Source organism: Microtus ochrogaster, chromosome 7, assembly GCF_000317375.1.
Source record: "Microtus ochrogaster isolate Prairie Vole_2 chromosome 7, MicOch1.0, whole genome shotgun sequence".
Lineage (NCBI taxonomy): Eukaryota > Metazoa > Chordata > Mammalia > Rodentia > Cricetidae > Microtus > Microtus ochrogaster.
In genome coordinates this window covers 14,935,514-14,950,003 of record NC_022014.1, presented here as the reverse complement: position 1 = coordinate 14,950,003, position 14,490 = coordinate 14,935,514, and the positions used below count along the sequence as shown (strand labels likewise).

The 14,490-nt window shown below is 42.7% G+C and overlaps 1 protein-coding gene across 1 annotated transcript in view; it reads right to left on the bottom strand.

The window, feature by feature from the left end:
• Positions 1-14,490, bottom strand: part of Tada2a (transcriptional adaptor 2A) — a 50,646-nt gene that overhangs the window by 18,123 nt on the left and 18,033 nt on the right. Inside the window, exons 5-8 of the mRNA XM_005349334.2 lie at positions 13,063-13,154; positions 9,079-9,236; positions 6,375-6,463; positions 4,832-4,904 (exon numbers count right to left, since the gene is read on the bottom strand). Coding sequence (XP_005349391.1) covers positions 4,832-4,904; positions 6,375-6,463; positions 9,079-9,236; positions 13,063-13,154 — 412 coding nt within the window. The remainder of the gene's footprint in view (positions 1-4,831; positions 4,905-6,374; positions 6,464-9,078; positions 9,237-13,062; positions 13,155-14,490) is intronic.

Below are 14,490 nucleotides of genomic sequence, written 5' to 3'. Positions count from 1 at the left end.
TGTCCTGGAACTAGCTCTTGTAGACCAGGCTGGTCTCGAACTCACAGAGATCCGCCTGCCTCTGCCTCCCGAGTGCTGGGATTAAAGGCGTGCGCGACCATCGCCCGGCAGATCGCAAGATCTTAACAACCTGGGAGGCACTGAGCAGGATGGAAACGAGAAGGCAGGCACAGCGAGAATGGGATTCATTAGTTCACAGTCCACTCTGAGCAGTTCAGAGCTCCAGCCAGAGGCCACTAAAGAGAATCACGCAGAACCTACCCACTGACATGAGGTCCTGAAATTTCAGCTCTGGGGGAAAAATAGCTGCCCTGTGATTACAATGGGGACTGATAGTTTCCAAATGGCTGGCCTTAAAATATTTCAAGAAGTGGGCAGAAGACAGAGGCAGCTCCTTCCCACTGCAATGTATTTCTAACATTGTTCAAAATAGCTAACAACATGTTTCTGTTTTCTTGACAGAAGGCACTTACTGCTTGCTTGGCAAGAAAATCAACTGAGAGGAATGAACTGCAGAGGCCAACCAAAACCCTCACTGCAGGGCACAAACACAGACGTGTACCTCAGGTAACCAAAACCCTCACTGCAGGGCACAAACACAGACGTGTACCTCAGGTAACCAAAACCCTCACTGCACAGGCACAAACACAGACCTGTAACTCAAGTAATCCTCAGAAGTAAAGCTTTATAAATTGCACCTGTAATCCCAGAATTTGGGAGGTTGAGGCAGGAGGATTAGGTTCAAGGTCATTCTCCGAGGGAGTCTGAGGCCAACTTGAGCTACTTGAGACTCTGCCACAAAAAAAAAAAAAAAAAGGGAAAAGACTGAAGAGATGGCTCAGAGATCAAAGAGGTTTGTAGAGGATTGTAGCTCAGTTCCTAGCACCCATGTCTGGTAGATCAAATGGCTTGTAACTAAACCAGGTGTGGTGTCACTTGTCTTTAATTCCAGTACCTGTGAGTCAAGACTAGCATGGTCTACAAAGCAAGTTCCTGGACTGCTTCCAGGATATACAGAGAAACCCTGCCTCAAAATAATAAACAAACAAACAAATAAATAAGAGAGACTTGCAATTCAAGCTCCAGGGGGATCTGACATGCCTGGCATCTGTACGTACCTGCACTCACACGCATATAAGCATGCACACATACAAACAGACATAACATGAAAGAGTAAAAATAAAGTGTTTTTGTGATAGGGTCTCTATGCAGTCCTGGATGCTCTGGAACTCACTACACAGACCAGGTTGACCTCAAACTCAAGAGATCTTCCTGTCTCTGCATCCTGAGTGCTGGAATTAAAGGAGTGTGTCACCCTACCATGCATCAAATAAAGAGGTAGCTAAGCAGTGTTGCCTTTAATCCCAGCACCTGAATTTCAGGATAGTCAACACTATACAGTGAAACCCTGTCTCAAAAAGAAATAAACAAAAAGCCCAAATCAAAAACAAAACAAAATGAATGGCTAGGAAGAAGGCTCCAAGGGGAAGAATGACTGTTATGAAAGAGTAAGGACGTGAGACAAAATTTACAGAGCTCACGTAAAAGCTGGGCATGGCCGCATATGTCTGTAAGAGCATACGGATGGGTCCTGGGAGCTTGCTGACTAGCCTAGCGAAAATGTGGAGTTTCAGGTTCCAAAAAGTCAGGTGGAGAGTGACTGAAGAAGACACTTGACATCTTCCTCTGGCCTCCTCATGAACATACATGGGTATATGCACCACACACATACTCCCCCGCCCCCACACCAGTAAGTGCTGTTCCTTCAAAAAATAATACAATTCTATCAATGGAAGACTATTGACCTATTAGTAGGAAGTCAGATGCAAATTACTTAACTTTGTATATTTATTTGAATGTAAAAAGAGAACATTATCTATTCCTACCTCTCAGTGTGGAACAGCTACACAAGACTCCAAAGTGAGCCACAGAAAAGAAACAGCAACAAAAATATTAAAGATGTAAAGACTGAATATGGTAGTGGTGACTCTTGCCTATAATCCTAGCTCTTGAAAGGTCAACACAGGAGGATGGGCATAAGCTTAGGCTACAGTATAAAACCCTAACACAAAAACAAATAAAAAATAGGGCTAGAGAGATGGCCAAGAGGTTAGAAGCACTGGCTGCTCTTCCAGAGGTCCTGAGTTCAATTCCCAGCAACCACATAGTGGTTCTAATGAGATCTGGTACCCTTTTCTGGCCTGCAGCATACATGCAGACAGAACACTGTATATATAATAAATAAATCTTAGAAAGGAAGGAAGGAAGGAAGGAAGGAAGGAAGGAAGGAAGGAAGGAAGGAAGGAAGGAAAGGGAAGGGAAGGGAAGGGAAGGAAGAAAGAAAGAAAGAAAGAAAGAAAGAAAGAAAGAAAGAAAGAAAGAAAGAAAGAAAGAAAGAAGCAGACAGACACAACAGGATCCCAAGACAAGAAAGAAAGAAAGAAAGAAAGAAAGAAAGAAAGAAAGAAAGAAAGAAAGAAAGAAAGAAAGAAAGAAGCAGACAGACACAACAGGATCCCAAGACAGCCTGGTCAACAGAGCAAGTTATAAGCCAGTCAATGGCGAGTTAGACCCTGTCTGGAACAACAAGCCAGAGGGAGAGAAGACAAATTGTATTAAAGTGTAACCCTGAGAAGCATTGCAAACACTGACTCAGCACATAGTGTCCAATGCCTCCAACTTGCCTGGGCTATGGAATAAAAACAAGAAAGTTGACCTATCCATAAGGTTTTGGATGCTGGGACACTTAGGGGAAGGGTTATCTACATATTTAGAGATTTTCACAGATGAATGGAGATAAGCATCTGCCTGGAAATCAATGTCACAAGACCAGAGTGTTGAGTTAATGACTCTTCTGTGCTTCTTTCTGAATCAGTAATAGCTTAGTTCAACAAAGTAAGAGACAGCACCACTTACAAGATTGCAGAACTTCCTTATTTTCTTCAGAAATTTGCTTCACAGGACAGGCCTTTCCTGAGCCCATGCTGGGAACTTTCTGGCATACTTGGAATGCAATTAACTATCCCTCTTATTGTATCCCATGCCTCAGTAATGGACCACAAAGCCAACTTGATTGGACAAATTCCATGAATCAATGTGAATCTTAAGGTGACACAAAGAAAGAGCTTATTGGCATAAGACCACATTCCTTCCAGCAGTTATGAGTGAGGGAGCCTAAAAGGAATGTTGCTAATGCCCAGTCACATTGAGAGTACAATGGAATGGCATAACACCACCAATCCGCATTGCACACCATCATTCATCGTAAACATGTCCACCCTGACTCCCTGACTAATCAGTGTCACTCACTCTTTACCGATATGGAACACAGAACAGCAGGCAGAACTTCAAGGGCTTGCCTAAGATTCCACAATGACTCAGAAGCAAGCCCAAGCTTGAATCAATGTCCTGATTCTCACCAATCTGTGCTGTTGTAATCTGCTGGCCTGTCACCTGAGTACACTGTCCCTTTAAGAGACAAGCTGCACCCACTCCCAACCTTGGCTCCTCTTTAGCCAAGGAAAATAGGATCTCCCACCTCCTCTCCAGTTCTTTCTCTCTCCTCCCCACTTCTCCACTTTCTCCCCTTTCCCTCCATAATCCACTAAATAAACTCTATACCCAAACTGTCTCGGCATGGCCTGGCTTATCTGTCTCCAGCCAAGGACTCAAGTGACCCTAGTGGAACCAGTCCCCGCCCCACCTCTTTATAAATGATAACATGTGCCCCCCTACCCCCGCTATGTGCTAGGTATGCTTAAAAGCTCCTTCTTGTTCCTTCATGAGCTCCTGGAACCCCTCACTTGGTGCTCTAGGAGATGGCTGGGGATAACACGTACCAGCCATAATCATGCTGCCAGAGAAGCTACTGTAAGAGTTCAGAGTCATAAAGGAGGCACCTTTATGGTGCTGCTAGGAAGGCACCTCTGTGGATCTCCAGGGCTTCTGAAATAGTCTCTTTTAAAAAGCACCTATTTGTATATTGTTGGAAGGCCTTGCTGTTCAGAAATCAGTCTATCATGGCCTGGTAACTTTTTCCAAAGCTTGAAGACATGGGAACTCTCTCCCCATCAGACGTTCTGCTCTCTACCTGCTCGTATCTGGAAAGTGCCCCTAGGCATGGAGGACTAACCTTATCTGAATGCTGTCTCTAAGCTTGGATGCCTGATTTATCTTTAACATGACCCTTGGCATGTTCCCTGCTATGAAGCCTCCCCACTACACATATGGTAACTAAGACTTGTGCAAGGAGCTTTGCTACAAGACCCTGCTGTCACGTATGAAGAATTATGATACGACTGTGCCACATAATGCAAATTATGGTTTGTTCCCAGGGTCCCCAATCCTATATATTTCCTATATTCTGGAATAAAGCTGAGCTGATTCACCAAAGTCATCCTCCAGAGGGCTTTCTCGGTCAGACCTACAGTCGTCAGAACCCAGTTCCCCAATTCTGCTCTCTCTACCCTCATGAATCAATGCACCAACAATCTTAAGGAAGAGGATCAACCACAGTGTATCATACAGTTCACAGCACTCAATCTCCAGTGTGGGGAAAAGGTTATGCACGCCAGTCATTGCAATACTCAGGAGTTCAAGAGGGTAAGTTCAGCAACTTAGCCACAAGATTTTGTTTTGTTTTTTGTAGTGTCTGAATCTAATCCAGGGTCTAGGGTACACTCTACTACTAGCCATGTCACCAGCCCAACCACTAAGCTCTGAATTCACTAAGGGCAGAGGACATGCCTTATTTGTCCTTATACCCCAGCATTCAGCACAACAGTGTCATCAGTACTTATACTGAATAAGCATCTGAAAAAATAAACATTACCATGTAAGATGTCTGAGTCGTCTTCAACAAAATCAATGTCTCTTAAGTCCCATTCTGCATAATTGTCAAATTCCTGTTAAAGGGGAAAGAACCATCCAAACCCATCAGTTTTTTTGTTTTGTTTTTTCGAGATAGGGTTTCCCTGTATAACAGTTCTAGCTGTCCTGGAACTAGCTCTTGTAGACCAGGCTGGGATTAAAGGCGTGCACCTCTACAGCCTGGCATAAACCAAGTAATATCTTTACACTAGCCATGCTGCAGAGGCAAAGAGAAAAGTCTTGAGCCAGTATTTGCTAAGCACTAAATTGGATAAAAGACAAAGACACTGCGCTAAGGGAAAAACTACAGGAAAAATCTAAGAGACTTTCAGACAGTAATCAAAATAAAGAGCTAGGATAGCACAATATTAGGAACAAAGCCAAGTCTATTATTTAAAAATTTTTAGTAGTCTGTTCATTCCAAAGAGAATCATTGATTTAGGCCTCCAAGTATTCTGGTAATAAAGTTGCCTGCATTAATTCATTTTCTTTTTAATCACCTTTTGAGGGAACTGTTTAGTCCTAATATCACTTATACATGACAATAAGATCAGTTCAGGGAAGAGGGTGACTATGGGGTAGCTCTGCACTACCTACCACCTGTCATAAACAAAAGGCCCAACTGGCTATGACAAGCTGGGCTTTAGTTTAACACCCCATCTCCAAGGGTACTGCCGATGATATCAGATAGCAAATTAGTTATTTTTTTTTCTTTCTGGTTTTGTTTGACACAAAGTTGCTTATATATAGCTCTGGCTATCCTGGAACTCACTCCGTAGACCAGGCTGGTCTTGAATTCAGAGATCTGCCTGCATCTGCCTCCTGAGTGCTGGGATTAAAGGTGTGCGCCACTACCACCTGACTGCAAATTAAATTCTTATGACTACTTCCACATTTGTTTTTAATTCTATGGCTAAATGAGGAAAATAGTTTTAATGAAATTGTTTTAATGGACACGTGTATACATACAATGCAGGACTCAGCAACCACTACTCAGTCCACTGCCTACTTGGAAAATAAACTTTTATTGGAACACAGACATACCCGTTTGTTTATATATTATCTAGTTTTCTTTTCTTTTCTTTCTTTTCTTTTCTTAGACAGGCTCTCACTACACAACCCAGGCTTATCTAAAACTCAAATGCTTCTATGCTATTTTTGCACAATTACAGCAAAGTTTGGTTGCAACAAAAAATTAATTATTTAAAAATCTTAAAATGTAACCTGGCCCTGATACAGCAAAACCTTGAAAACCCCTCTGTGCTGTGGAATGACAACTGCAGAAATTTCACACCTACAAGGTTAGTGGGATCAATACTATGCATCCTGGAAGGCTGGTTCCCCCTTAAAATTGCCACTGTTCCACAGGTGCTCACAAAGAAAGGAAGGAGCAAAATGTTGACTCCCCAGGCTTTGAAAAGGATCCCTCTAGTAAGAGATAATAACTTCATCAGAAACAAAAGTAAGTTTTTCCTTATTGTATGCTAAAAACAAGTTTTTGTTACCTCAATGAAATCTGCCCGAGCTGGCATGTATCCTGCCATGTCCCGAGACAGCAAAGAGTCAAAGGCAGGCCGGGGAGGGTCATCTGCAGCTGGAAGAAACAACGGGATTTTCTTAATAGATAAAACACTGACACAAAAACATCAAACGAATGTCTTTAGGTATAGTCTGGATTTAAAAACAAAAAACAAACTGTTGCCCAATATTTGTTTACACTGTGAAGATGTGTCTTTGCCAAGGTGCCTTCTAAATGGTTTAATCAAGAGCTGAATAACCGAGCTGGAAAGATGGCTCAGTGATTAAGAGCATTGCCTGCTCTTCCAAAGGTCCCAAGTTAAATTCCCAGCAACCACATGGTGGCTCACAACCATCTGTAATGAGGTCTGGTGCCCTCTTCTGGCCTTCAGGCAGACAGAATATTGCATACATAATAAATAAATATTAAAAAAGTATGAATTTAACAACAACAAAAGAGCTGAATAACCAATATCTAGGCAGAAGGAGGTTGGGGGGCTTCAGGGCACAGAGAAGACTCTGTGAAGAAAGGCAGAGTCCCCAGCCAGATAGATACTGGGAAGAAACAAGAGGTGCAAAATGGAAGAGCAGTAACGCCACGTGGCAGAAAATAGATTAATATAAAGTTATAAGAGCTAGTTGAGACAAGCCTAAGCTAAAGACCAAGCTTTCATAATTAATAACAAGTTTCTGTGTCATTATTTGTGAGCTGGGGACCAGTGAAAAAGCTTGCTACACCAACAAGCCCCCACCCTACACTCACAAAAAACAAACAACAAAAGCAAAACAGTTTTTCAGGGTATGATGGCATATGCCTGCAATCCTAGGCAGAAGCAAAAGATCAGATGAAGGTTACATTCAGCTACACAATGAGTTCAAGGTCAAAATATATGAAAGTAGGTATCACTATGTAGCTGAGAGTGGCCTCAAACTCTTATAATTCATTTGCCTCAGCCTGCTGAGTACGGGGCTACAGGTGTGCGGTACCACGTCCCACTCTGAAACAGATTTCTTTGAGAAAAAGGATCTAAGAGAATAAATTAAAAAGTTTTATAAAGAGCAAAAAGGTAATCATTAAGCGCATGCCTTTAATCCCAGCACTTGGGAGGCAGAGGCAGGCGGATCTCTGTGAGTTCAAGACCAGCCTGGTCTACAAGAGCTAGTTCCAGGACAGGCTCCAAAGCCACAGAGAAACCCTGTCTCGAAAAACAAAAAAAAAAAAACCAAAAAAAAAAAAACCAAAAAAACAAAAAACTAATTTTTTCTGCCTTTCTTTCTTTCTTTTTTTTTTTTTGGAGATAGGGTCTTCTCTCTATGTAACCCAGACTGTTATGGAACTCTTTATGTGGACCAGGCTGGCTTTCAACTCAGATCCACCTGCCTCTGCCTCAAATGCTGGTGGTGGTGTTCTTATTTTGTGTAGAGACAGAGATTTCAAACTCATTATATATTCTACACTACTCCCAAACTCACAATCTTCATGCCTCTGTCAGCTTCCCAAGTGGCAATTGTGGGGGATATAGTCACATGCCACCATGCCTGTCAAACCCCAGGCTGATTTCCTGATGAAAGAAATTAAGTTTGAAGGAACCCTCCCAAAACATTCTCTGATTTGCATGCACTTGTACAGGCAGGCATGTGGAGGTCAGAGGACAAGCTGCAGAAGTCAGTTCTCTCCTACTATACGGGTCCCAGGGATTGAATTTAGGCCACACTTGGGGGCAGATGCCTTTGCCTGTTGAGCCATCCTATAGCCTTCCCTCTGGTTTTTGCTTTCCCAAAATGAAAGGAAATGAAAGAAACATTTTCCTTCAGTGTTGTTAGAGAACTCCAGTATCCTGTCAGTGTCTGCTCCTTTGATCCTTAGGACCACTATCAACTACAGATCTTACCCAACTGAGAAGCAAAACTCCTGGATTTCTATGTTAATCAAACTGAGAACTAACGCCAGCCTCCAACAGTTCTACGACTTCGCACAAGTTTTTCAACCTTTTAAAAATCTCAGGGTTTTTTTGTGTGTAACGCAAAATCATCTGTTCTACTTATTTCGCTGGGCGGCTGTTAGGAACAGACAGGCCTTATGGGCGTGAGGAAAGTGCTAACATCCGAAAAGCCATTCAAATAGCAGGTATGGGCTACCTTGAGGCAGTCAGCTACAGAGCTGTTTCCAAGCAGTGAGGAGAGGGAGGCCAGTGGGGAAGCATCCATACATCACTGTTATTCATCAGGCTCTGGTTATACTGTATCAAAAGACCCACTGATGCCCTCCGGCATATAAGATGTAAGACTGCCTTCACTGGCATAACCAAGTGAATAAAAAGAACTACTTACTTCTTGGACTTAACACCAAGGCAATACTGGATCCTGATAAGCAACTCCTACCTGATTATAAACGCTGCAACAAATGACAACATAGATAGACTGGCCCCTTTTTGGACATACCACTTTACAGAAGCAATCATTAATGTTAATTGGTATATTCCAAGTGATCCAGAGTGGAAAGCTACAACTCTGACCTCTGGGATGTATTGCCTCCTTGCCATATCTCGGCCCTGACTCAACATACCAAAACTCCTCTTACCTTCCAGAAGTTCTTTATCTGTCCAAATCACCACATCACTGTTTATCTGCTATGGAAACAGAGCCCAAAGACGGGCTAAGGACCTTTTACCCAAATAGGCGGGCACTTACAGTGAAACGGAATGGCTGTGTCAGCAGTTCTGGCTGCCTCAGCTTGCTTCAGGTTCAGCAGGGTGGATGCAAACAGAGGGTTATTGATGAAATGCTTCATGTAGTGCTTCTCACATTCCTCCTTGGTTTTGGTGCACATCTGATTAGCTACATCCTGCCTAGAAAATTGTGGAAGAAGAATGAAGAGAGTAGTTTTCTTACTAATACAGAACATTTGTTTGTTCCATATTTGCAGACAAATCAACATAAAATCAATAATCTGATACCTCCAAGTAGATATCAGCAAAAGAGTGAGACAGATACACCACTGATATGTGTGCCACTGATGGTCCTGTTACTCCAAGAAAGAGAAACAATAAAGGGACCTTTCCTTTCCACTGGAAGGAAGATGACTATTTTCCAACCCAGAAATTTCCAGGCTGGGTATGTAGCTCAGTTGGTCACTAGCTTTCACTAGAATGCACAAAGTCCATACACGGTAGTACACGCCTATAACCCCAATATGAAGGAAGCAGTGATAGAAGGGACATGAAGTCAAGGTCATCTTTGGCTACATACTGTGTTCAAAGGCTAGTCAGAGACAGATACCTGAAACCTTGTTCCAAATGTCATCATCTCATCACCATAAATTTCCCTGAGGTAGGCCAGGGAAAGAACTGTTATCAATTAGAAGTCACCTTGGAGTCAGGCACGGAGGCAATGCCTATAATATCAACACTGGGAAGGTAGAGGCAGGCACTTTGTGAGCTTCAAGTCTAGACCAGCCAGGGCTATGGAGTGAGAAAATACTTCAAAATAAAAAGAGGCCAACTATGGTAGCTTATGCTTTTAATCTTAGAGCTTGGGAGATAGAGGCTGAAGGATCTCTGTGAATTCAAGGCCACCCTGGTCTATATACTGGGTTCCAGGTCAGCCAGAATCACACAAAGAGAACCTTGTCTGGGGAAAAAAAAACAACCCAAAACTACAAAACAGCTCCTCTCTCCAAAAGGTGGAAGGAGAGAAACAATTCTTGCCAGTTGTCATTTGACCTTCACAAGTATGTCCCCATACACCATAATAAAAGTGACCTAAAAAGTGTTTACAAGGGGCTGGAAAGCTGACTCAGCAGTTAAAGTATTTACTTCAGTGGTTAACAAGTGCCTGTAATTCCACTCCCTTTTCTGGCCTCCTCAGCATGTGAACATGAGTGACAAACATTCACATAGACACACATAGGTACGCACATACAAATATTTTATTTTATTATTATTTTTTTTGATTTTTCGAGACAGGGTTTCTCTGTGGAGCCTGTCCTGGAACTAGCTCTTGTAGACCAGGCTGGTCTCGAACTCACAGAGATCCGCCTGCCTCTGCCTCCCAAGTGCTGGGATTAAAGGCGTGCGCCACCACCGCCCGGCACATACAAATATTTTAAATAAGTAAATAGCCCTTAAAAAACTTAAAAGATCATCAATAATAATAGAAATCATCTTGGAACAAGCAAAATGTTTAAAATGCAAGATGGCACAGGCCTTAAATCCAAGAACTTGAAGAGTAGAGACAGGTGGATTTCTATAAGTTAGAGGCTAGCTTGGTTTATATAGAATTCCAGGCCTGCCAAGGCTACCTGGTGAGACCCTGTCTAAAAAAGTACCTAGTTTTACTTTTATATGTTTTATAGCATCAAATAGACATTTCTTCACTAGAATTCCTATGGATATGCAAGGCATTGAGCTACAAACACCTAGACATAATTTAAGATCACTTTAGTATTGGCCTGTATTGCTACTCCCATTTCATGGAATAAAAAATATATGATATCCAAACAAATAATATACTTGCTAAAGAAGACAAATCCAGAATTTATACTGAGACCCTGACTCCTACCTCAGGTGAAATCTTAGCCTCCTCCTCAAGCTCACTCTTAGAGAACCCTCCCCCTAGGGCATCACTATACTGCGTGTGCTTCAGTCAACTGTAGACAGTCTGCTTCCCTTACTAGGTATAGAGCCTCAAGGAGGGCAGGAACCTAAACTGTTGCGGGAGGTCCTCCCGCTCCTCCAGCCTATAGCTGCTGAGATACCAGCCCATTGGGGCATGGTCTCTCTCTCCCTTTAAAAAAACAGCGACTTTCCTCTCCTCTCTCTCTCTCCCTGCTCCGCTGGCGACTAGACTCGCTTCCTGGTTGTGCAGAGGGCTGTGATCTGTAAGTTTCCCCCTTTAAATAAATACCATCTTATTAATCATAATTCCCAACTGGTGTGACATTGCTTGTGACTTACGACTCCACTAAACTCTTGTACTCTTATCACCAAGCAGTCCCTTACCCACACTGGATACAGAAGCAACTAGATGCTTGTGGGTGGTGATGGGGACTAAACTCAAGCACCTCATATGTGCTGAGCAAAAGCTCTAACACTGAGCTATCTCCCCCATACAGTAACAGACCTCTTCCTAGTCTTTGCTAAGAGGGAAGGAAGATGAGGAGGACTGGCCCACTTTTGACAAAAAGTAATGCCTTAGGCAGAGATGACTAGTAAGCTGCTCACAAGCGATCCATTTTTCCCATCTTTGGTATTCTCCACAACACACAGTACTCATGATGCACAGGTGCTAAATGAACAAATGGAAACAAAATGTGAGCTGAGCTCTGGTCTCCCTCTTGACATAGGGAAGGCGGCACACCTGATAACATAAGGACTATAGCAATCAGGGAAGATCCAGAAGAAGGTTCCTTCACTATTAAATTATGAAAAATGAGAAAGAGTTTAACTCCCTAAACTTCAGATGCTTCATGAACAAAATATGTTTAATAACATATCTGCTACCTAGTTCACAAAACAAAATCATCAGCATAGTTTTCCTAAAATGTAAACTCTGGGAGCTGGTTCAGTGGTTAAAGCGCTCTCGTGCAGGCACAAAGTCCTGAGTTCCCATCCTCTGCACCCAGCTAAAAAGCTGGGCATGTGGCCTGCTGTAACTCCAGCACTTCGGAGGCAGAGAAAGGCAGATCCTAGGAGCTTATAAGCAACCCCAATCAGCTGAAACCACAACCTCCAGATTATGGGAAGAGATTGTCTCAAAGAATAAAATGGAAAGCAAAAGAGAGCAAGACGTTTGATAACAATCTCCAGCCACCACACACACACACACACACACACACACACACACACACACACACACACACACACACACGGGGGGGGGGGCGGGTGGCGCACAGATGGGCAGGGGGACATGACAACAAGCAAACTCCCACTCCCAACACCCCCATTTGCATACATATTTTAAAAATTGCTTGGTGTGCCGGGCAGTGGTGGCACATGCCTTTAATCCCAGCACTCGGGAGGCAGAGGCAGGCAGATCCCTGTGAGTTCGAGGCCAGCCTGGTCTAGAAGAGCTAGTTCCAGGAGAGGAACCAAAAAGCTAGGGAGAAACCCTGTCTTGAAAATAAAAAATAAATAAATAAATAAATAAAAATGCATGGTGTGCCCAAAAACCTATAAAACCAGAGGTGAGAAATAATTAGTAACCTAGGGGCTGGAGAGATGGTTCAGTGGTTAAGAGCATTGCCTGCTCTTCCAAAGGTCCTGAGTTCAATTCCCAGCAACCACATGGTGGCTCACAACCATCTGTAATGAGGTCTGGTACCTTTTTCTGGCCTGCAGGCATACACACAGACAAAACATTGTATACATAATAAAGAAATATTAAAAAAAAATTAGTAACCTATACTTCTCCACAACTCTGGAAGAACAATCTTAGAGTTGCTGTATCCAAAGTAACCTCTGAGAACTGCTCAGTCATGAACCAATAAGCACCTTGCATTCCAAAGGTATTTCAGGCCCAGAAGATATGTACATAGACGAGAAACTACCTCTGACACCCTGGCCATCAGGAAAGCATCACAGCTTTTCACTTTCTGAGGCTCTCTGCTTTTATGTTTCAAGAATGGCTTCTGTTTTGAGCCCATGAAGACAGGACCGCTCAATATTAAATTCTTACCAATTTCCAAAGCCACAGTCCATTACAGCTTCTAAAAGGGCCATTTCTTCTTGAGCAGTCCAGCTGGGATCAAGAACAGGAAAGTCTGAGGTCTAAGGAGAAAAAAGATTTGGTAAAGAACAGGGCTAGGAATGACATGCAGGACCCCTGGTTGTGTCCATGTGGCAGTGTACACCTGTAATCCCAATGAGAGGCAGCCAGGGACTTCAGGTTCAGTGAGAGACACTGTCTCAAAAAATAAGGTGGAAAATCTTGCAGGAAGACACCCGTGTACACACATCCCACATACAAAGATCATCATTATCAGCTTTGTCATTATTTTCCCTAGGTTATGTTGTTATTTTCTACATCTTCCATTCCTACCTCTACTACATAACAATGTTTTCCAGTAAAACACAACAATATTTAATTTCTTTTAAAAATATTTATTTATTATGTATATTCTGTCTGTTTGTATGCCTGCAGGCCAGAAGAGGGCACCAGACCCCATTACAGATGGTTGTGAGCCACCATGTGGTTGCTGGGAATTGAACTCAGGACCTTTGGAAGAGCAGGCAATGCTCTTAACCACTGAGCCATCTCTCCAGCCCCAATATTTAATTTTTTAAAAGAATAAATGTTTTTTTGGATGTGTCACATAGTGATTATGGTGATATTTATTGGTTCAGCAGTCAGAAGTGCATACTGCTCTCTCAGAAGACCAGAGTTTGATTACAAGCACCTATGTCAAGTGGCTCAGAACCATCTGTAATTCCAGCTCTACGAGATCTAATGCCTCTGGCTTCCACAGGCACCTGAACTCATGTGTATGTGAGTTCTTAAAAATACATACTTAAAAATACATCTTAAAAATAATTAAAAAGGAAATCAATCTAAAAAGAAAAGAATCAGGCATGGTGGTATATACTTTAATCCTAGCACTTGGGAGGCAGAGGCAGGTGGATCTCTTTAAGTTCTAGGCCAGTCTGATCTATATAGTGAGTTCCAGGATATCCAGGGCTACAATATGGACTCTGTCTCAAAAAACAAAACAAGGGGAAAAAAAGAACCCACATAGACCCAGGTGGTGGTACTACACACCTTTAACCCAGCACTCAGGAGGAAGAGGCAGGCTCTGTAAGTTGGAGGCCAGCCTGGTCTACAGAGTGAGTTCTAAGACAGCCAAGGCTACACAGAGAAACCCTGTCTTGAAAAACAAAAACAAACAAAACAAAACAAGATTTTGTACTGCCTTTACAGAGAACCTGAGTTCAATTCTGATAATCCATATTGAGCTCACAAACACTGTAATTCCAAATCTAGGGACTCTGACACCTCTAGCCTCTGTGGAAGACATGTACATCTCCCCACATATACAAAATTTAAGATAAAAAAATAAATAAAGGCCGGGCGGTGGTGGCGCACGCCTTTAATCCCAGCACTCGGGAG